At 49.0% G+C, this 22795-nt stretch overlaps 1 protein-coding gene across 6 annotated transcripts in view; it reads right to left on the reverse strand.

The window, feature by feature from the left end:
- Window positions 1–131: 131 nt before the first annotated feature.
- The window catches only part of SLC25A47 (solute carrier family 25 member 47), a 25314-nt gene continuing 2650 nt past the window's right edge, over window positions 132–22795 (reverse strand). Inside the window, exons 2-9 of one of the 6 annotated variants that reach the window (XM_072038297.1) lie at window positions 18645–18697; window positions 18451–18556; window positions 17239–17365; window positions 5822–5865; window positions 5474–5545; window positions 5038–5220; window positions 4098–4371; window positions 132–3186 (exon numbers count right to left, since the gene is read on the reverse strand). In XM_072038297.1, coding sequence (XP_071894398.1) covers window positions 2900–3186; window positions 4098–4371; window positions 5038–5220; window positions 5474–5545; window positions 5822–5865; window positions 17239–17317 — 939 coding nt within the window. In that variant the 5' untranslated portion in view covers window positions 17318–17365; window positions 18451–18556; window positions 18645–18697 and the 3' untranslated portion in view covers window positions 132–2899. Of the gene's footprint in view, window positions 3187–4097; window positions 4372–5037; window positions 5221–5473; window positions 5546–5821; window positions 5866–11684; window positions 12176–17238; window positions 18557–18644; window positions 18698–22795 lie in introns of those variants that run through there. The other 5 variants (XM_072038298.1, XM_072038299.1, XM_021273227.4 and 2 more) reach the window with 5 other exon arrangements.

Here is a 22795-nt window from a genome sequence, read left to right on the forward strand (position 1 = left end):
GGAGCACAGATTCTGAATAGCTTCACTTGGCTCTTCCACAGTCACTAAGAGGAATACTGAAACACGTCTGGATATTGTTAACCACTGTCAGAGAAAACAGGAACTATTAGCAGCATGAAGCAAAACGTGACTTCTAAAGAAAAATTTCTTTATTCACGGCCAGCAAGTTTGTTACTGAAAGAAATAGCCTATGCAGAGAGCTATGTGGTATCTTCATTCTGCTGGCTGGCCTTCAGCTGGATATCAGAAGAAATAGTTCTGTGATTATCAGAGAGGCAAATAGAGTAGCTGAAGGTCAAGGTAATACAACGGAATCAGAAAATAAAGCAGCCAAGTTCTGAAATCCCCAAGCCAAGCACCCAGCTTGCTGTATATGTAGTTATTTGCACAATATGTACATTGTGTCATGTTGTTAAACAAAAGTCAGTTCTTATTTATGTGCCTGGGTTTACAGTGCTTACACAGACAATACCTTTGCCTGGGGGTAGTTTATATCAACATGAACTAACTGTGGGTTCTTGCCCTACAGCAGGTTGTCAGCCATACCCTGGGTGTGTATTTTTTTTCAGTAAAGGCTTGTGGGACGCTGGATTCCAAGCAGTTAGCTTCCTGAAATAAGTTGTCTAAAGATCCAACTTACCTCTAATCCAGTATTTGTTCAGGCCAGGTGAGAACCTGCTTTTATTTGACACTGAATACCTGGGGGCTCACATTTCTCAGCTCCTCTCATTCGCTTTCACGGTTGTTCCCACTGATTTTATAATTCATCTGTAATTCCTACTTCTTGAAACAAGCTGTATGGCAGTTACACCCACAGGAAGAGGCATTTTTAGTCATCTGAGTGCTTGAACCTATTGGGTAATCTGAGAATTTATTTTATAGAATTTATTTATAGAATTTATTTTCAAACCTCAGGCTGACCATGGATGATATTAACACTGCCTATTAATAAATGGTTGTTTTGTCTGATATACAGGCATATTTTGCTGTCTCTGTTCACAGGATATAATGCCTGAGAAGTAAAGTCAGCTGAGAATAATACAGTGTAAAGAAACTTGATTCCAGCAAACATCCCAACAGAGCTGGGATAAATCCCTGCCCTACTAGGACAGCACTCAGTTAGATGCATCCCTTGTAGAAAGAGGAGAAGGTAATAGTCTCTTAGGAACCCATCTTAAGAGAAATTCCAAACCTTTAGGCCTCAATTAAATCTACTGTCGTAAGGACTTTCAGATAAAGGAGGTTTGGAGCTGACATCATAAAGGTAAACGTGAAGATTCTGGCTTGCTGAGGCTGTACATGCTTTGAGATAGAGTCAGATTAAGTCCTGGGTCTTTCATTTCACTTCCCTGTAAGGTGACATACTCTGCATCTGTCTGGCCTCTTAAACCTGCTCTGGGATCAGCTGCAAGAGCTGGACAGGAGACCAAAATTCTGATAATCATTCCATAGCATGGCTGTGGAAAGGTCTAAATAGCAAGTTGAAGGCTTAGACTTCAGGACAGTTCTGGAACTTTTTACAAGTTATATATGAAAGAGATTGCCTTTATTTTTTCCTAGTAGCATCTGAAATTTTTAAACTTGTCCTTCTAGTACAAGATCCTTTCTTCCATGTCCAGGGTAGCTGCCAAGTCCTGTCTGCTGCAAAATTGCTGTTAGTGTAATCAGGTCTGTGCTATCAACTGCTAAAAGTGCATGTGGATCACCAGGACATCAAAACTGAGTAAGAGAACTCATTTTTAAAACTGATTTTCCTCTTCCCCTCCAAAAAAAGCACATTTCCAACAGGTTCTGATTGGGGAACCGATCCAGCCCACTCCAGAGGTCACCACCCAGGGAGAAAAATGAAGAAAGCAAACATCATTGCCCCTGAGCCAGAACCAGCAAATTAAGATTAAAACCAGATTCCATCAAAATGTAACTTTGGGAAAAAAAAAAAAAAAAAAAAAAAAAAAAAAAAAAAAAAAAGCCACTACATTTGGCTGCTCCTGATATGCATTTTAAAGTGAAAAGGGTATGCACATCTTACAGTTTTGCAATTCTTTTTTAACTTACCTAGCTGCCCAACACACAGATTTTATGGCAGTCTCTCTTCTGAGGAGCAAAGCTTTCTTGCATCCACCCCAGCCCTCCTTGCAGGACCAGGGCTGGTTTGGAAGCTCTGGCCACCGCCAGGCATGCGGTGCACCCAGCTGCCAGAAGGGGACTGAGGATCTGCGGCTGGGGACTGCGCTGGGAGAAAAACACGTGATTTCCAGAATTGATGCCTGTTTTCGATTCCAATGAGGCCATTAGGGCGATTATGTAAGCAGACTATCTCTGCCACTCACGAAGAAATGCCAGGAAAAAGCAAGGAGATTCATATTTCAGCTGCTACCGAAGGGATGTAATCGCAGAGAGCTTGGGCAGAATTACAGCTGGGAATGAACAGTCCACCAGCTGTGGCTTGAAGCACAAATATGTAAATTGCTCAATGAATGCCTTACAGGCATTACACATGTAAAAAGGACACACCATATAGCGTTAAATCATACACAAACTGCCTTCAAATTCAGTAGTGAAGGTTGTTTTCTGTGCTGGTAGAAAACAAAATGAAACCTTTCCCAAAATCTGTAAGACTTGCAGCTTTTTAGAGCATAAATATTTGCAAATGTCTCAGCAGCCACAGTATAAATACATTAACAAGATAAAAGGGATGTTGTACACAAATGCAAGACTCCCTGATGAGTTTGTAATCCTGTAAGAAGAAAACAAGGATACCAGTCACCCGGTGTTTTGCTGAAACGTCCCTGCTTATGCTGTCCATCAGCGGAGAGCAGGGCTCAGCGGCTGTGCGTATGTTGTGCTACAAAAATAAAACAACCTGAACAAAATACACCTCACAACAGTGCTGCACGAGCTACTTTTTGTTTGTAAAATGATCCGTAAATCTCAGTACAGCTTCATACGTGACAAACACCACCATGTTCACAGGAAAGGCCCGAATGCAGTTCAGCCCCAGACCCTTGAAAAGCACTTTCACGCCCTCCTCTCTCACGCTTTGTCTCGCGCAGTGGATGAGGCCCCTGTACTTGTGCTGCCCCGATTCGTCCACTTGCATCCGTGATTTCAGGACGTCCATGGGGGTAGCTAATCCCCAGGCCAGGACTCCAGCAAAGCCACCAGAAAGCAGCACGACCAGGAAACCTGCGGGCGAGAGGGAGGAGCAGTGACCTCCGGCCTTGCACAAGTGTGACTAGAAGTAGCTCAGATTAATTTTCCCCAAACACTTTAACTCTTTCCAAATCTCATGCTACAAGCAATTTTAGGAGCAGGGGAGCAGGCACGGAAGGAGCTGTGAGGCCACACACACTGTATGAATGACTTGGCCTTCCCAGGCCCTGGGCCTGCATCTCCCCTTGTGCCTTGCTGCCATCCCAGCGGGACACGTGGCGGCTCCCCACAACCAGTGCTCTGAGCCATGGCCACAGCCAGCCCTGCTCCTGCAGGACGATGTGTGAGGGAGCTGGCAGCCTCTTAGATAGCCAGACAAGTGCAGGACGGAGGAGCTGCAGCTCAAAAAGCAAGCTGTGCTTCTGGGATAGATGAGGAAGAGGGAAAGAGTATTCTCTCCTCAAGCTGCTGGCAAACACAAGCTTTTTTTTTTTTTTTTTGCTTTTTTTTTTCTTTTAACCTTATGTTTTCCAGCAGCTAATTTTTGTCCAGCTCTTGCAGCTGTGTGATCTCATGCCGACCACGTGGCCCCTCAGTTTCACAGCATTCATCGCAGGCGCTGGTGCAGGGGCAGCACCACTTCACCACCACACGCACAGGTGTGAAGCAGCTGAGAGCAGTCACGCCTGCTTCAGCTGGCTCTGCTTATTTCTTTGTCTCTCAGGAAGATGTTCATTGGGGAATGGCACTTATGTGGTCTTTTCTGAAACTGGCTGGTTGCTTTTTGGAGCCAAATCACAGCTGGGAGACCTCAGACCTGGCCTATCATGATTCCTTCCTGCAGCACACCCACAGCCCAGCAGCCTGAGAGCACAATTTCCCTCCTAGTCCGGTACAAAATAAATCACTTTTGCAGGTGATGCCAGATGCTTGCCCATACCTACCTGGTTTATTTTTCCCAGCTGGCGTGAGCCAGTCACAGAGGGTAGAATAGGTAAGGAAATATATTGCCGAAGAAGAGCAATCCCTGCAGAGCAATGCAGAGCAGCCCTTGTAGAGACCCCCAAAGCCTTCCTCCTTGGCAATCACCTTCAGACAGTGCAGAGACCCTCGGTACTTTGGCTTGGAATTGGGCTGGGCAGACATGGCAGAAGGATGGGGGTTCCTCTGGGTCTGCATCCGAACTTTAGCCACTTCACTGGGTGCCATCAGCACTACCTGTAATATTAGAGGAAGTAACTTAAACCTTCACTTTTAAACTGTGATCTGCACCCTGCCTGAGCCCTCAGATTATGTCTCCCACCTTTTCAGGCAATATTGTTTATTATCTAACACCAGCATTGCCTCCACCTGCCTGTGACTGTGTGTGTTTCCTCCCGGGGCAGTGGGGATCCTGGTGCCTGCAGATGCCCACAAACATCCATCTGCCTACGGGAAACTGCTCCAGAGCTGCCCCACACCATGGCACTGCCCGCTGTGGGCACACATTAATTCCTCTGGGTGACAGCTCCTGCTGCCCCCAGCACCACAGTGCTGTGGGTAAAAAGTTGCCTTTCTGTCCTTTTTTACAGCGTTTTTGCAGGAAAGTGATACTCACAGGCAGCCCACAGTGACCAGCCAGGTCTTTCTGCCCCTGCCAAAACACCAGCTTATGTCTTTCTTACATAAACCTGCAATTAGAGCCACTGGGTACGTTTGCTGCCCGGGTTGCTTTTCTTCCTTGCTGTTTTGTTTTGCCTTTGCCAAGGTCGCAGAGCAGGACCCCATGAGAAAACAAGCCAGCATCCCGCTGAGCCCCCAGCAGAAAACATCACCGCTTTTCCAGCCCCGTGTGTCTGCGAACAAGACCCCTGGTTGTGCTGTCCTGCTTGGCTGCTTGCCTACCCGCACGGCACCAGCGGCACCTCCAGCCAGGGAAACATCCAGCTTGGAAGGCTTGACGTCGGCAGAGCCATATCGCAGCTTGCAGATGTTACAGAGGAAGTTTCTGTAGGTGCCAAATGAAACGGATGAAATCAGCGACACTGAGAAAACTGATGCAGACACCCCTTTGTAAAATCCCAGAACCTAGTTGGAAACAGAGAAAGAAAGAAGAGAATGGCAAGGGAATGTATCTGCTTGACAACACTGCGCATTCACTGCTGAGCCAAAGCTTATTTACATCTTACAGATCGGTGGCAAAGCCAAAATTCATCCTAACCCTTCTCCCAGGCAGTGCCTGTATAACTGCTGCCTGTCCTCTTCAAGCTGAGGCAGCTCTGCTCCTCTGAAACAAGAAGCCATCCATAACATGTATCAGCAGCTGGTGAGAGGTACTTACTTTTTCTGTCCTGTATGTTTCTTGAATGCAGTGCCAAATGCCTTTGTAATGCCTCTCTGTCTGAATTCTCACCTACAAATACAGGGGCAACTTAGAAATACGGAAATCAGGTTTAAAAGCCATCAACAAATGCCACAGCAAAGTAGTTAATCAGCCATAAAATAGCACACACACCCTTAAAAAAATCTTAAAGAGAAAAACAACACAAATAAAACGAAATATGTTGCTGTGACAAAACTGAAAGCACTCAGTCATGGGACTTGTTTTCTGAAAAAAAAAAAAAAAGAAAAACAGCCAGATGGGCTATTTGTGTTCAGTCTGTGGTCAAGAAATAGTTTCAACAGGTACCTTCACTGTGTCCAGCGGATACCCCACTGCTGTGCTGAGGCCACCTGAAACAGAGAGGTTTTTGGAGACGGTTACCAGCACACACCACGACAGGCCCTTTTCCCCAGGAGGTCACTAAGGGGACAGCAGGGAAATGCAGCTGCAGAGCCCGGCAGTCCCTGGCAGCAGGTTGCTGTCCAGCTCCAGCTCCAATGCCTGAGCCAACAGTGACGGAGCAAAATGCGTGGGTTTCTCTGAGCGATCAAAGCATGCTCAGAGGGCGAATCTGAGTGCCACAGGAAATCTGACAGGAGCAGTAATACCAGGGTGTGAGGCGGCCTGGGAAGAACACAGAAAGCCTCGCTAGCTGCATGCATGCCATCAGCTGCAGGGGCTCTATGCGGCCCTATGGAAAGGGAACCCAGTGGGAAGGCTGAGGGGATGATCCACAATACTGGGCTGTTTCTGGTCCCCCTCTCAGCTTCAGCACTAAATCCTCTCTGGGCCATGAGCAAGCACCCTTGCAAGAGGAGTGAAGCACGAGGGGGCTCTGGAACAATTGTGGCTCTCTAGGCTTGACTTGGGAATATTAAGGAATAAAAGTAACAGTCACACGGACACTTATTAGAGAGGCGTGGTCCCTGGGCACTACAGGCTCTCAGCTACCTGTCTTCTGCCTTAAAGACAGCAGCAGTGCTCCTATTGCCTCCTGCATGCCAGGGACTGGATGCCTCCTGGCTGCACTCCACAGGGCACAGCTGGAGCCCTGGCTGAGGACGTCACTGGGTTTTACACTTTTTCATCAGCACTAATTCACTGGGTTAAGCCTCTGAAGGGCATCTCCCATGCGCACCAAACACTTTGTACACTGCAAAAGCAAAGGAAGGAGCAAAAGCAAAGTTTTGAGGGAAGAGAGAGCCTTAGATGGGAGCCCAGGCAGGTGTGGGACAGGGCAGGATGAAGGCGCAGTGAAGGTATACACAAAGCCGCCGTGCCCAGCAGCACACCCTGCATGCAGCTGCCTGGGAGAGCAGCAGCATTTCCAGCGTGCTAGGGGGATTTGTCAGCCCTGCATCGACACCCAGCCTCAGCTCGAGACCTTAAAATAGCCACCGGTGCTGGAAGCGCATTAATCCTATCAGACGTCTCTGCCTTGGTGGCAGATGAGGAAAGTGAAAGAGCTGCAGCATGGCCATGGCAACAAGTAGTTCAACCTCCATCCCTGCCTTGCTGCCACAGTACAGGGCACGGGGCCTGAGCAGCTAAATTCCTCCCAGCCTATGAATGCCAAGTGAGCTGAGAGGGGATCGTGCTGGGTGACAGCAGTGCTGTACCCCCGTGAGTTATTTACACGGAGATCGAGCTCATAAGGGAGCCTGTTAGGGCAGTCACAGACACAGTGCACAGCTGGAAACAGCCTCCTGGTGACTCCTTCTTAAAAAAAAAATAAATAAATAAAAGTTATTTAAAAATACAGTAGTTGCTGTGGGTGTTTCACTGAGTACATTCATCTGTGATCGCACATGGTGGCTTGGGAGCTCTGGAAATGCTGCCGTGTTTTGGGGAAAAGCAGCAGCTGCTGGTGGGAGTCACTGGGAAGCAATCCTGAAGTGCACAACTCAGAAAAAAAAAACAACGAACAGTGCCCTGCTTGCAGGAAAATGAGGGTTGTTCTGCAAGAGACTTTGTCTGCCCCAGATAAATAACAGCAAAGGTTAAAAAAAAAAAAAAAAAAAAAGCCAAGAAATGACTTTCTGTATTTCTGGACCAAAATGAGGGAAGGTTGGAAGAGGGGGGAGCACATGTAACCCAGCTGGAAGGACTGGAGCAGCCACAGCAGTGACAATGCACCGAGTCACCCAGGGCCACCTGCCCCGTGCCAGCTTCCTGGCTGGCAGCAGGCAGCAAGCACGGGTTTGTTTGCCCCAAACCAACCTGCTTAGCTCTGCTGCTCAACCCAATGCACACCTTGGTTCAAGGACTGACCATAAAGGTGAATTTCTCACTGCCTCCTCTAAAGTGGAGGCATGAGCCCCAACACCTCCGAGCAACCAGGGCCTCCTGTGAACTGTGCTCCCTACGAGCCAAGGCAGTGAAGTTTTAAGAGCCAAGGAGCCCAGCCAAGTCTGTCAAAGGCTGAGGAGGAAGGGCTCTGCACAATGTCACCTGATATTAATAGCCTGGGACAAAGATAGCATGACCCATACATGCACTGTCTGCGGGGCAGAACCTGGCAGAACCTAGCGTGCATACAGGGAGAGGGGTCCTATGGGGCACCTGGGGAGTAACACCCCCCGGCTGTGAGGGAAAGAGATGGCAAAGTCAGGTGAGGGATCCCCAGCGGGCTGCAGGGAGCTGCTTCTCACACCTACTGCATTGGGACGTTCTCAGGTACTGAGCAGGGGCTGCAGATTCCCCAACGCACACATCCCAAAAACAGGTAGCTCACCTTCTCTTCACAATCAGGCCACTTTGGCCAAGAAACTAAAACAAGGAGGGGTCCTGGTCACTGTAATAGCAGGCAGCAGAGTGCAAGGAGCCCCACACAGAGCCCACCGACCTGCAACAGCTCCCAGCAGGGGCACAGTCCTGGCTCCAACACCCTGGAAGCAGCAGGGATCATGGCCTTGTGCTTTGGATGGGTAGACAGCAATTTCCAAAGGCCTTTATGTTGTGAAGAGTTGGGAGCATAAGAACTGTCCCATACCCTCAAGAAGCTGGGCTCCTTCCAGTAACGTGACCCTGGCTGTGGTCAGCAGGGCTGCTTTAGCTGTAGGGACAAGGAGACAGCGCGTTCCCTCCATAGGTGGGCTATTTTATCTGCCCTTGGGCTGCGTGTGCCCGCTGTGTAACCTCGCAGCAGGGTGCAGGGAAGCCAGGGTGTGCAGCAGCTCTGCCACCCTGTTGGGGCGGTGCTGGGTGACTCAGCTGCCCCATCCCAAATCCCTGCTGCTGGGACGAGTGTCGGGTCACCCCCAGGTCAGCGGTAGCCCCAGGCATCGGTACACATCCTCTGCCAGGCGTGGGCTGCTGCAGGAGCAGGGCTAGAAAACACACATGGGGAAATTCAGACTGGAAAGGACATCAGGAGATTTCTGGTTCAACCTCTTTCTCAAAGCATAGCTGGCTTTATTGGGTGGGAAGGATATCCTTGCAGATAACCTGCTTTCCGGGGCATCCCATTTATTGGTTATTGAAAGTCTCCATAGCTACTAAGCTTGCTTCTCACATGATGTTGTCTCCTGGAGGCACAGCAGCAGCTCACTGCTTTCCAGGCTGAAGATGCTGACCCTGTCCCATGGACACAAAAGCAATAGTTCAGAGCAGATGCACAGTGTTTGTGCAGGTGCCTGAGCCAGGCTGGGTGGTTAGGTGGGTTTCGGAAGGGCAGCATCCCTGCTGCTTTTCTGAGGTGCTCAAGCCATGCTTTGTCCAAAACACTCTGAAAACAGATCAAGGTCACAACTCTGTGGCCAATGAGGCCAAGTGCAAGGTCATGCACCTAGTCCAGGGCAATCCCAAGCACAAATACAAGCTGAACACAGAATGGTTTGAGGGCAGACCTAAGGAAAGGGACCTGGGGGTGGTGGTTGTTGAGAAGCTTAACATGAGAAGGCAATGTGTGCTTGCAGCCCAGAAAGCCAACTGTATCCTGGGCTGCCTCAAAAGCAGTGTGGTCAGCAGGGTGAGGGATGTGATTGTCCCCCTCTGCTCTGCTCTCGTGAGACCCCACCTGGAGCCCTGCACCCTGACCTGGGGCCCCAGCAGAAGAAGGACATGGGGCTATTAGAATGAGCCCAAAGGAGGGCCATGAAGACAATCAAGAGGCTGGAGCACTTCTCCTATGAGAACAGGCTGAGGGATCTGGGGTTGTTTGGCCTGGAGAAGACAAGGCTTTAGGGAGACCTTATAAAGGCCATCCAGTACCTAAAGGGGGTGTACAGGAAAGGTGGCAAGGGACTCTTTATCAGGGAGTGGAGTGCTGAGGCAAGGGGAAATGGCTTTAAACTGAAAAAGGATAGAAGAAATTATTCACTCAGAGGGTGATGAGGCAGTGGTACAGGCTGCCCAGAGAGGCTGTGGATGCCCCATCCCTGGAGATGTTCCAGGCCAGGCTGGATGGGACTTTGGGCAACCTGGTCTGGTGGAAGGTGTCCCTGGCCGTGGCAGGGGGTTGGAATAAGGTCTGCAAGGTCCCTTCCAACCCAAGCCGTTTTTTGATTCTGTGATTCTATTGTGATCTGTGTTGCCTCTTGAGTAGTTTGATGCACTTCAGTTGGGTTTGCAGCCTCCTTGGGAACACAAAAACTGCTTCAGCTCTAACAAACACAAACTGTGAAGTAAAGTCATCACCTCAACATCCCAGTTCCCACAGAAAAGTTGTCCCAGCCCTGGAAGCTGTCCCATGTTGGGGTAGGCCCTGGTGCTTGGTTACCTTGAAGAAGCCTTTGTGCAAGCTCCCAGCAGGGAACAGTGCAGCAGCAAACAGCCCTGCCAGGAAAAATGGCATTATACATCTTAGAAAAAAACTGAGCTGGACACAGATGAGAAGATGGAAAACCCTGCTCTCAGACAGCCTGGGGTCAGTGAAATGTGTTAAGACAAGCAGGCCCTTTCCTGGTCCCAGGTAGAGCCGCAGCCAGCACCCTGTCCAGCTGAGCCCGTTCCCAGGGTGCCCAGGGGAGATGCTCGGTGTGCAGCCGGGTGGCACACAGCTGGTGCTGGGCAGAGGGCACTACAATTAAGTTTATCCTTCAGTGGCTCAGCTGCAGCTGTGCCAACAAAAGCAAAGGTCTCCAACCATCAAACACGGCCCAGCCCAGCCATTCACACCACCCATCAGGGGAGGTTTGGTGAATCCCTCTGATTTCCTCAGCAAGGAAAGAGGAGAGGGACGAGCTGTCATGGAAGGGGTTGGCTGTATCCCCCTCTCTCAGGGGGGGCCCTTCCCAAACTGGGTCCCCCAGCACCCCAGGAAGGCCAAAGCCTGGAGCAGCCAGCACCTCCGGGGCTGGATGCTGCTGAGACACCAAGCTTCACCCTGCTTACACCAAGAAGCAAAAAGGGGCAGCAGGGCAAAAGTCATCCCAGTTCAGCAGCTCTGACGTGCAGGTTTGGGCTGGGCCTCCCAGCCACATGGCCGGGTTACCTGGCCCCTGGCAGCGGCGACCCCAAGCCTCTTGTCCGGGTACTTGATGCCAGGCTAGATCTGGCAGGCAGATTTCAGAAGAGATATGAGCCCGGTGCCTATATGTTGTGGTTTAAAATAAAGCTGGGTTTGAGCAGCATGTGCTCTAAAAATGTCTGAAATGAAATAGCACATTTCTCCTTTTCCTTTTTTGAAGTGCAGCTAACCTATTTTCTCCCATACTGAAGCCTGCTACGTAACACGCCCGCTCAGAAATAACCACAGCAGCTGCCAGCGCATCTCAGCCCGAGACCACGCACATGCCGTTCGCTCAAACCTTCCTGGCTGCGACAAAGCCAAGCCTCCACCCCTCCCACCTCGCCAGCCGTGTCCTCAGCCCCCCCTTGTCCTCAGCGTCCACAGCCAGCCCCTGCCAGGACCCCCTTGGCTACACTGGGATTTACTGCCTGGGCTGTACCCACTGCTTTGTGTCCGCACGCAGCGTGTCCCACTTTGTCTCTCGTTCCCTCCTGCTGGAATCAGGGAGCAGATTGCAGGGCAATGACCTCAGACAAGGCAATTCCAACGCGCTCTCTGCCCTGATGACATTGCCCACTTGTTAAAGCAGGAGAGGGTTTCACCAAGCAGCCCCCGCGGAAAGACTCCCAGCTCTGCCGCTGCGATCTGCCCGGTGGCTTAGCAGCAAGGAAACACAGCTACCCGCTTTCATCAACAAGCACCTCTTTATTTATTTACCTCCGATGGCCCCGGCAATGAAATCCATCCGGACCGAGTCTGCTGCCTTAATTACCCTGAACAAGCGTTAGGGAGGTGGAAGAAGGGAGGATGCCGGCTCAGCCTTCCCCGAATCCTGCAGGTCCTTCAGAGACGGTGTGCTCTGCGATATGAATCACCTCCCTGCTGCCTTCTCTTGCCGCGGGGGATTGTGAGCCCTGTGGATACTTGATGAATTTGTACACTGGAGGCAGGGACAGGAAGGCTGGAGCTGTTCCAGGAACACAGTGAATAAGTAATCCCCCGAACCCTGCAACGCTGCGCCAGAGCCTTTCTGCCTGGAAAATCACAAGGGGTGGTGCCTTGCAGGGTAAGACTGGCTGTGAAAGGGCCATTTCCCATTGCACTCATTAACCCCAGCAGCCAGCCTGGCTCGGGTTTGACGGAGGACACTCTCACCCTGCATCAGGAAGAGGCAGCACCGTGGCAGTGTAGGAGATGTGCCCCCATCCCTCCCTCCTGATGGAGCTTACCCCCTTCCCATCAGGGAATCCCTCCCCAGGGAATTTTCCTTGGATGCCCTAGGGCCACACAACTGGCCCTAAAGCCCTACCCACCACCCCATAAACGATTACCCACTCATTGTGGATGCACGTATCCAGCAATACTTCCTAGCACACATGAAGCTCATAGCAATGCCATATTGCCTTTTTTTTTTTTCTTCTTTTTTTTTTTGTGCAAGAGCCCTGCACTGGAGGGCTGCCATGTGTGTGCAGAAGAGGTTAAGTTTTGCCCCCAATGAACCTGAAAGTCCTGATGCAGTGAAGGGCTTGCCAAGCCATGACCTGAATTGTACTTCTCCTGATGAGGTTTCCCCGGGTCAGAGCCAAGGCATTTTGGCAGCAAAGTGAAAAGAAAATTTCACGGCTGCTGCCCCCCTGGGTTGGCTTCACAGATGAGCTGAGGACTTTCATCCCCAGTGCTAAGTCTCCTGCACATTTCACAAGACCCTGTTTCTCTCTGAAGTGTATGCTCTGGAAGTGTCAGTGACATATAGCACAGATTACTGTGAGAGCTTGGATTTTCTGGGAACCAAAAATTAAAGGATTTTTATCAGTTTGTCTTCTGTGATTTCTTATGCATCTTTCCCTGCACACACGCTACGCTTGATAGAACATATTTAATTCTCCAGTGCAATGTCATGTGAGGACAGCAGAAACTTAAAAACAGAAGTAAAATATTACCTAGAGACAGGGCAATGTAGCTGCTGAAACACACCAGGTTATTCAGTAGCCCTCCCTTGTTACTTCTGGTGACTGTGCTGTTCATGGTGCATCAGCAGCCTGTACATGCCAAGTGTGGGGAAAGGTGCTGCTTCCACTCCTCATACTACAGTATTACATCCCTGTGGCCCCCCTCCAGCAGCGGGACAGGGTGTGGGACCTGGCATCTTGGTGACACATGGGGAGAAGGACCCTATGGGTGGGCAGCCAGGGAGCCTGCAGCCTGCGGTACCTGCAGAGAGCAGCGTCCTCAGGACCACCGGTTAGACAAGGGTGCTTGGTGACGCTTTTCTGGAAGCTGCTTCCAGGCAAAGTGAAGAAACTCATGACGTTTCCACTGTGAAAAGTGCCACCATGTGTTCCTCCCATCACATGTCTGGGGGCTTTGTGGGGGCGGGGATTTTTCTAGATACTGCAGTGACTGACGCAACCCCAGCGAGAAAATAGAGACTGGCTGCCTGAAGTATTAGGGCTAATAAATATTTCCCATGAAACGGTGCAACAGCCAAGCAAAATTTACACTTTCTTCAGCTCTGAAAACTTCTGAGACTGAAAAACAAACAAACAAACAAAATCTTTCCCTTCTGACAGGAAAGTAACCGCTTGTTTTGTTTCCCTTCACTGACACCAATGTTTCAATCAAAATGTCTGTTATGCACGGCACGAAGCAAACTCTAGATTCAAGCCCTTGGATAACCTTCAGTCATTTTGGCAAAGTGCACCAGCAGAAAACACTTCCCACATGCCTGGAACTGCTCTACAAACTGTGTCTCAGAAGAAGGCTGTCTGAAAGAGGGACATTTTGGTGCTTGAGACGTTTCCCCTCACCCCGCGAGGCTGCTGATGAGGACAGCTGGCTCCAGGAGGACACGAGCACAGAGCTCCGTCATGGACATTTGCTTCATGGGCTCTTAGCGGAGTAATACAAGCCCTGAGGAATGTCACAGCAGGAAAATGCCTCTGCTACTGTAGTCTCCAGCCCTTCTTCCTGGGTGTGTGGCCACCCACACCCGCTGCCGTCCCCTTCAGCCACGTGTGAGTCACGCAGCCCGGCGGCCATGTGATGGACACGAGGGCAGAGCCCTCTGCAACTGCAGCCCCACGCGAGGGGTGAAGCATCCGTACACCAGCAAGTACAGAGGAAGTAATTCAGAGTGAAGGAAATCCCATCGGAGACCTGTGTTATTGTATACGCTGTCACCTGCTAGCACTCCCCGATCAGCAAGTAGCCGACCGCTGCTTGCTTTCCTCTTGAGACGCAGTTGCAGGCTGCAGGGAGGAAGGCACCAGCCCCACGGTCCAATGGTGTGGTGAGGGCTCTTCTCGTCCCCACAAGGTTCCTGCACTGGTGGGTACTGGGATTGGCAATTCTCCCTCCTGTCCTTGCAGACACCCAGTACAGACCAACGCCCTCCTAAGGAGAAAGGTCCTAGGGCAGCGATTCAGCCTCCTGTGCCAGGAGTCCCCCTAGAGACACAGAGCGCTGTCCTGTGCACCTTGCTGAAGGAGCTTCCTCCTTCATACCCTCTTCTCCAGGTTTCAGAGATACATCAGCTCCCAGCCTTGTTAGAAACACACATCAGCATCCAGCCCTCTCAATGCCACGGATCAACAAAGACAGCCACAAAAATCCAGCCCAAAGCGATCTTGAATTCTCAGGGAGATCTTCAAGTTTCTCTTCCAGCAGACCAAATGTGAGTCATTCCTGTTGTCCTTTCATGCAGGGAACACAATATCTAAGTACTGGCATAGATCACTGCTACTCCAGCCTGCACTAAACATCATGGGCCACATCTATGCAAAGAGCAAGTGCCTGGTCTCAGCCCTGGTGGTCTCAAAGCACACCCTAGGAAGTCTGATATGTACCACAAACACTTTGATCCTTTACAAGGGGCAGGACTCTGCTAGAAATAGCTCAAAAGTCTTTTCAGAAGCAAAGTGTTTAGAAGTGATTTGTTCAAAATGGGTGAATTTCACAGGAGATTTTGAAAAAGCAGAGTGTGGAAGGTGCTGTCAGATGACAAGACAGATCTGATGATATGAAGCAATCTGCAAATTATGAAATGAAGTGATAGAAAAGAGAGGAAGAGCTTAGTTTCTGCACAGCACGTGATGGATGAAACACTCCATTTGCTCGCAGGAGGAGGCAGCTGCCTGCCCACCCAGACAGGGAACAGCACCATGGCCAAAGCAGCACCCAGGTTAGAGTGCTGCTACAAGAGTATGGAGCAAAGGCAAAGGTGGATAGAGGAGGCTGTAGGTGGGTAAGCAATGGTAAGTGGCATCTTTTAGGTGAGACATAACAGCAGGAGCATCCCTCTGCTTCCTCAGACTGCTCCCAGGACTTTTCCAGCTCCATCCACCCTGCAAAGTGAAAGAGAAGCCAGTCCTCTCGCCTCTGCAACCACCTGCTAGCCCATTGAGCCAGATCTGATGAGAAAACATTCCTGCCTTACTGCATTTTCTCTTCCCCTTGCACTGCCTAGTATCACACTCGCATGCATGCCCACCAACTCCTCCCCAGTTCATTTCAGAAAACCCTTCAGTGCGGAGGCTGTGCAAACATCACAGCCCCGCTACGTCACCGGGCTGTTTGCAAATTGCAGGAGGGGGAAGAGTGACACCAGCACTATGAGCTGCAGGTCCTGGCACTTGGCTTGTGCGCTGGTGGGTGGAAAAGGGGGTGGGACCTCTTGGCTCCAGCTGCGCTTCAGATCAAATTGTCTCATTGTGCTTTATCTCGGGTATTAATGAAAAGCCAACAATGCCAAGGACTCATGTATTTGCTGCAGAGCTTTTATAGCAAGACAAACAAAACCAGCAAGGAAGCCACTCTGAGCATTGGCCACTGCATCGCTTTTAGCCAGGTATAAATGATCGGTGATTTTGCCTCCAGAAAGCTGATAGGAGGATGTAATGTTTCTGCACACATTTCCCAGGGAAGGGAAGATGATGCACTCCCACGAGGGAGGTGAAGATGATGATTGCAAGTGATTAAGAAGTGACACAGATTTATTGCGTGGCTTTGGGCAAGTCACTCAATCTCTCTGTAACTAATCCTCTCATCAGCACAATCAGTGTGCTCCTGCTGCCATGAAGCCACTGCAAGGATTTCAGGCTCTTGTCAGACATTTGTCAGCCGCTATTCAGGAGTAAACCATGGGAAAAGGTGGAAACACCAACATTAGCACCCACCCTTCACAAACTCCCATGGTTCTCGTGGTTCTTTTTAATGTTGTATAAATCCCCCTCTCACATTCTAATCTTTACGATAAGAAGGAGGAAAGGTGACAGTGAACCATGTCAGCCAGAGCCTGTACAGGACTTCATGCCAGCTGAGAGTGATTGCACTTTGGAAGGGCTGTGATGGAGGAAGGGGATGGCAGGACAGTTATTGACTTCCTAATTACATGCTGAGCCACCTTCCAACGTCTTGCACATTTTCTGCACTTGAAGAGAAGGTGTAGCCAGTGACCTGTCAGCAGGTTTGGGAAGCCAGGAGCTCCCTCCCCCTGCTCCCACAGCAGGGAGTCTCCCTTTCCGTCTCCTTTTACCCACCTGGCAATAATACACTATTTATTTGTCATGACAATATTAATACACAGCCCTCAAACCTTTCATGAGCAGCAGGAGTCGTTCAGTTGTTTGGCTGCAAAACATAGTTCTGGTAGGAGCAGTGGCAAGCATCAAGATCCACTGATGATGTTGTTGCAGAATCTGTGCTCTCTCCAGTGTCTGTGGATTTGCCTTTTTCCCAGTGCGTGCATCCCCACAGAGACCTCAGACCTCTGCTTTACAGCAGTGAAAAACATATGGGAAGCTGTGTTATTTTGACTAGCCTGCAGCCTTTCTTCCTGTCTGAACTACCTGATCTGATATGATTTAATAACCTCAACACTTCCTGGAAACTCAGAAGAAACCCCAGCTCTAGAACTATAAACCATTATTATTTAGGAGTTTAGCTGCTGAAGTCACATGGGAAAGATTGTTATAAAGATACTTAACTGCCAAAACTGGCACCAATGTGTTCAGAAAAGAGAATGTTTTTTAAATACCAGCATTATTATGAGCTTATGCTAAGACAGGATGTATACAGAGAAATTTAAGAAGATTTTTATCTTTCAGGAACAGAGAACAAGTGAAATTATGCTGAATTAATTATTGCATTCAAACAAAAATAAAGTACCTCCCTTAAAAACTATGCTGCAAAGCAAGTTTAATGCCCGTGAAGATCCCCATATAGTTGTGAGTGAAGAGTTACTGGTACCCACACAAGCTTGATCAATACTCACTCAGGGATGTCTGCCATAAATCTTTGCAGCAGAGTACACAATCCGCGTAGAAATACTGACCTATTTCATCAGCCAGCATTCAATTACGTGCCTCAGATATTAATCTGACCTTTTCCATGGGCTCGAGCTGGAGAAAAATCGAAGACTAAGCCAGCAGTTTGCATAGCCTGTTCAGTAACACCCCCGGCATTAGCAAAGAACACTCAGACTCTGGGGCTAACAGCATTAGTCTCTGAATACCACATGAAGTTCACAGCCTCACTTATCACCCTTTGTTTGTCCTTTCCTTGGCGTCTGTTCAGGAGCTGTATGAGTGCCCGTCATGTGGAGTACTTGGGAAGTTTCCGCAGAGGTGCATTAGTCATGCTGTTAGGCTTGTTCTTTCAGTTTCTGATAAATAGGTGCCTTTTGTGTGCCACGAATGCAATAACAACCATATTCCATATGGAGCTGGATGCCGGGCAAGAAGCTGTCTTGAAGACAGGCCAAGAAATGTCTGTCCATACACCTTAGTGGTATTGCCTTACAACATATTCCCACTTTTTTTTTGGCTCTCCCTTCTCATGCGTTACTGAGTGGTGCATCATACAGTGCGCCTACACTGTGAAGTAACTTAGCATTTTGCTTCTGCCAGAGACCTGGTCTCCCAGAATCGACTTTGCATGTGGATACAAAGCATGCCAGAGGATTTCAAGCACACAGTGTTGCAAGTGTATTTGTATAGCTGCTGGCAGCGAAAAAACATTTGCCTCACAGAAAGGTTCCTGTAAGAACAGGCTGGCTTGAAAAGACGGACAGGAGGCAGGCAGAAGTTCTCCTCCTCTCTCTGCCTCCTCGTCTCCTAGGAATTAAGGACAAATCATTTTCCTTATCCGTGAAATGGGCACAACTACACATTTCTGCTTCACCAAAACAGCCTGAGACTTAGGTTACACATGTATTGTTTGTAAGTCCAGACTGAAAAGTGCTATAAAGATGCCAGCTACTGAGTTCTCTCTTCTTCTGGGTGATTTCTCAACAAGCTTTGGTTTTGCTCACTGTCACCAGTAACAAGTGTATTTGCCAAGTGACTGGCTAATACACAGAGGAAGGGATGGGTAAAGCTACTCGGCTGACAGTTACTAAATCAGGTAACGGGGCTCAGCTCACACCCGCTTATCTCAGTGTGCCTCTCCGTGGTGGCTGGCATCTTAAAACTGTGCTGCCAAATACCTTAGTGCTTGCTGGAGCCCTGCTCTCCATATCTGTGGCTGCATGCAGATGCAAAGTGTCCCGTGCTTTCTCCAGGAGAGGCCAGAAGCAAACAAACTCGTTCCACCTGCAGCAAACAAAGAACGCAGCCCTCATAACAGCTCAGGTGCTTTGGACCTAACTCCTTCCCCAAATGCACATGCAAAAATAATTACCATCTTGGAAAGCCATTGTAGCACCAGCACAGGCCTGAGAACACAGGTGGGACCTATGAAGAGAGAAGAAAAGACCCAGCATGAAGGGTGGAGGGAGGTGTTTGTGTGGGGTCACCTGCCCTCATTAGCTGGCTGCTTAAAAGAAACATGACAAAAGGGGAAAAGACAGAGCAGTTTATTTCCCAGAACTCAATATACACCTTTGTGCTTGAAATTAAAGATAATTAAAGGTAATTCTGACTCTGGGTAGCTTTTTCCTGTTTTGTGGCCTGCTCATTTCTCACCTGCTCCCAGGGGAGCACCGGGGGATGGCTATGGACTGATATTTTAAACAAGGGGCAAGACAGCTGGCTATGAGCAGGGATGGATTCTTCTTCAGGATGGCCGGATGCTGACCGTTTCAGCACATATTCTGCTTCTTCCCCCTACCTTTCCCACAGATGGGTGCACTGGAAACCAACTCCCTGAACTAAACACACTGTGCACACTTCACAGAGGCTGAGACAAGGAACAGGAGGCATGTGTCAGACCTTGGCCCGTGCTGCTTGGAGCTGCAAGGGTCCTGCTTTCCAGGGGGGCATGTGTGCCCAGTAATAAACCTGTTTCCACTTCACTGGGATAGAGCATGGAAAGTTGGAGCTATACCAGTCTTTTCAGGGTGGTTCACAGCACACCAAGCCACCCCCATCTCTGCCTCTCTGGAGCTCAGCACCCCTGGGGCTGAGGGGTTTCACGGTCTGGGATCCCGAGCGGGACATCTGGGGGCATCTCCAAGACCCTGCCTGTCAGCAGGTCTGTAAGCAAAGCAGCTGTTTCATCAGCACTTGACTCTTGTACAAATGGATCAGTTGCAGCTCATGCTTTTAAATACCTGTCTTATCAAGGGATTTTATCAGGCCGGGAAGTTTCAACATTTGATATACAGTACCTTTGAAGCCAGTGGGATAGTAACATCAGAGAAGACCCTAAAGCCATCCAAGGTCATAAAGTTAATGGATAATAAAGACGTTTAGTCCACTACAAATAACACCATAGCTGCTCTGCCTTCAAAGGCAGCTGCTGCCTCAGGATTTGGAGTATCCTAATGACCTGAGTCAGTAACATAACTCCCAGTGGTGCTATGAATGCAACAGTGCTTAGGAAAACTAAGAGAATGGACATGGATCCACACAAGCTCAGTGACTTTACATGGAAAAGACAGTGGGTGTTTCCACAAGGTACCTCAGCTTCTAAGGTTTTCTTTCATACTTAACATTGCATCCTAGTCTTTCTCTTATTTCACTGTTTTGATTTGTTGTTGCTTTAGATGGTCAGCCACTTGGTGAAGCACTAGCTGAACTTTAAGCCTGGTTGTGTTGGACTTTGCAAAATGAAAGATTTTCTTTTCAAGCAGTTTGCTAGTGTAGATGCAACACTCATATGGCTGTGTGCTCATGGCCACCCACCCAGGTTCACGTCATAAGCAGGGTACAGAGAGATGCTGCCTCTGACGCTTGATTCATAGAGCCAAAGTAGGTGTTAGAAAGGAGAAGTGCAGCCCCAGCCCCAGCTCAAAATAAAGAGAGAACTAGAGAACTGGATGAGTTGCTCTGGATATTGTCATGAGCACTGAAGTTGTGATGATGTAGTGATGCTTTAGCTTAGAGAAAAGAAAAAAAAAAAAAAAAAAAAAAAAGCCAATGGCAAAGGGCTATATGAAAGGAAATTCTCCTGACAGCTGGTCCCAGAGCTGACCAAGTCCCAGTGAAACTCTGGGGAGCAAACAGAAGACCCCCCAGTCCCATCACTCTCCATATTATAGTGGGAGATGTCTGCTGGGATGCTGCCAGTTGTTGTTGCCAGACTCACAAACAAGACTTCAAGATTTTATAACATCTGGATCAACACTATGTACTTTATTGCACACTACTGCTACCAGGATTTTTACAAGCTTATCATAACCTCATGTTTCTGTGCCATTCCTAACTTGCTCTGCTTTTGCCCTTTCTCTGTGTTTCTTTACCTGCAGCATTAATCCTGCCCTGATGCTTCTTTTCTCTCCACCTCTCCAAATCTCTTCCTCTCCCTACCTACTCCTACTTCCCATTTCCAGGTGTCCATGCAGTTCACCTTTTCCCAGATCTTGCCTGGGTGCCACCAAGGTCAAAACAAAGCCGACAGCGATGCTTCTTGCGTGAGAACCAAGTGAGAACTGTGCTCCTGCCTTGCCCTCCAGCATCAGCCACAAAGCCTCTTCCACCTGCACAGCCATAGTTCAGACCAAAAAGGCAATGGGACAAAGGGAACAAGGTCTTTTAAGGATGACATTAAACTATAACTAATCTTTTCTCTCAGGCTGTGTGAGCTGGTAGGCCCTCTCTTTGGTGAGTTCACATTTCACTGCCCAGCGAGGTTGCTAAATCCTTCCCAACAAGAAATCAAGGAAAGCACAAGCTTTCCTCACCCCAGCTCTCCAGGGAACCGTGCTTGGCTCTGCCTCAGCAGAATGAAAAGGAAGACAGCCACAGCTGAGCTGGATCCATGGAGCCTGAAGGGCACAAGAGCTCCCACCAACGCCTGAGTCACGCCGTGAGCCGGAGGCGTCATGCATCAGCGGGGCGGGCACAGGATCAGACACAGCTGCTGAACTGCCTAGAGAAACAGCGTGAGTGAAAAGAGACATCAAATATGGGTTTGTATGAGTATCAGTAAGCTCTCTTCTGCAAAACTGTATCTTTACTGCATGCATGAGGCCCTGGATCAATAGGCAAAACATCTGGCCTAAGTAATAGTGACAAATGGTGAGAGCTCTATGACTTCCTCCCTTTTATCACAGAGCTCCTACAGGCATCACACACAAATACAAGCACCTACACAGGCTCACAGCTGTTGTCCTCCCTACAGGGAAGCTCAATAACCTCACTTTATCCATAAACTTTGCCTCACAAACGTAACTCAAACAGGAAAAAAAAAAATCCAAGGAAGAAAAAATGAAGAAAAGAAAACCCCAGTGTGGGATCAAGTCCGTGTTCATCCCTTGATCAACCAACTCTTGAGGTCTCAAACTTTTTATCAATGAGCCCTCGATGTTCCCTGTGCTAACTTACAGAGTGCCCCCACCCTCTGCAACTTGACGTCTGTGCCTGCCATAGTGGGGTTTGGTAGCGTTAAATGAATCTTATTACAAACAGCTTGAGCATGCAGGGACAAGACAGACCTTCACAGATTACAGCAGCCTGGGAGGGGCTGCACATACACCGACAGCAAGGTCAGAAACCCAGTGATCCTGACGAACTGGAAATACCATCTGGAAAAAGCAATTTAGCACGGACAGCTGGGAATAACTAGGTAAATAGGAACTGTGCAAGTACAAAATTGTTGCACACAGCTGGTCTGAAAAGAGGCTGGGCATATAATGGGTCACTGACTGCCCACAATTCAATGATAAAATGAGGAGAGGAGAGGAGAGGAGAGGAGAGGAGAGGAGAGGAGAGGAGAGGAGAGGAGAGGAGAGGAGAGGAGAGGAGAGGAGAGGAGAGGAGAGGAGAGGAGAGGAGAGGAGAGGAGAGGAGAGGAGAGGAGAGGAGAGGAGAGGAGAGGAGAGGAGAGGAGAGGAGAGGAGAGGAGAGGAGAGGAGAGGAGAGGACACTTTTATTCAGATATATGAACAAGTGTTGTCTGCAAATACCCAAAGGAATTGCCCATTACTCATTCAGAAAGGTTTCAGGGAGCAGTTCAAGGAAATCCAAATCAAATGAAGAAAGGAGGCTAACAAGAATCAGAGATCAAAAATAATGATCACTATAATTCAGATAAGAAAAGGCTAAGATTTGAAACTGTCTTCAGCTAACCTAGAAAGTGTCTGCAAAGAGAGAGGAAATAATTTCTTTCCCCTGCCCACTGTGGGCGAACATTACAATTACGAAACACTTCTGGTGGAGAGGGTAATTCCTGTGAGGCAGATTGCCTGGCAGATCAGAGGATTGGAATAACAGATTACAAACACTTAGATAAGGCATGCGTTAGGCCAAGCTCATCCTTCCAAGGCTTGAGCTACAAGGCAGATGCTTATAAAGGAACAAGTCTAAGTTTACAGGACTGCCCGGGGCTTTCTGTCTGGTCTCAAGCACTGGCTTCAAGTGCATGGGCTCAGCAAGGCCGCAGCTCCCTGT

Source organism: Anas platyrhynchos, chromosome 5, assembly GCF_047663525.1.
Source record: "Anas platyrhynchos isolate ZD024472 breed Pekin duck chromosome 5, IASCAAS_PekinDuck_T2T, whole genome shotgun sequence".
NCBI classification, from domain to species: domain Eukaryota; kingdom Metazoa; phylum Chordata; class Aves; order Anseriformes; family Anatidae; genus Anas; species Anas platyrhynchos.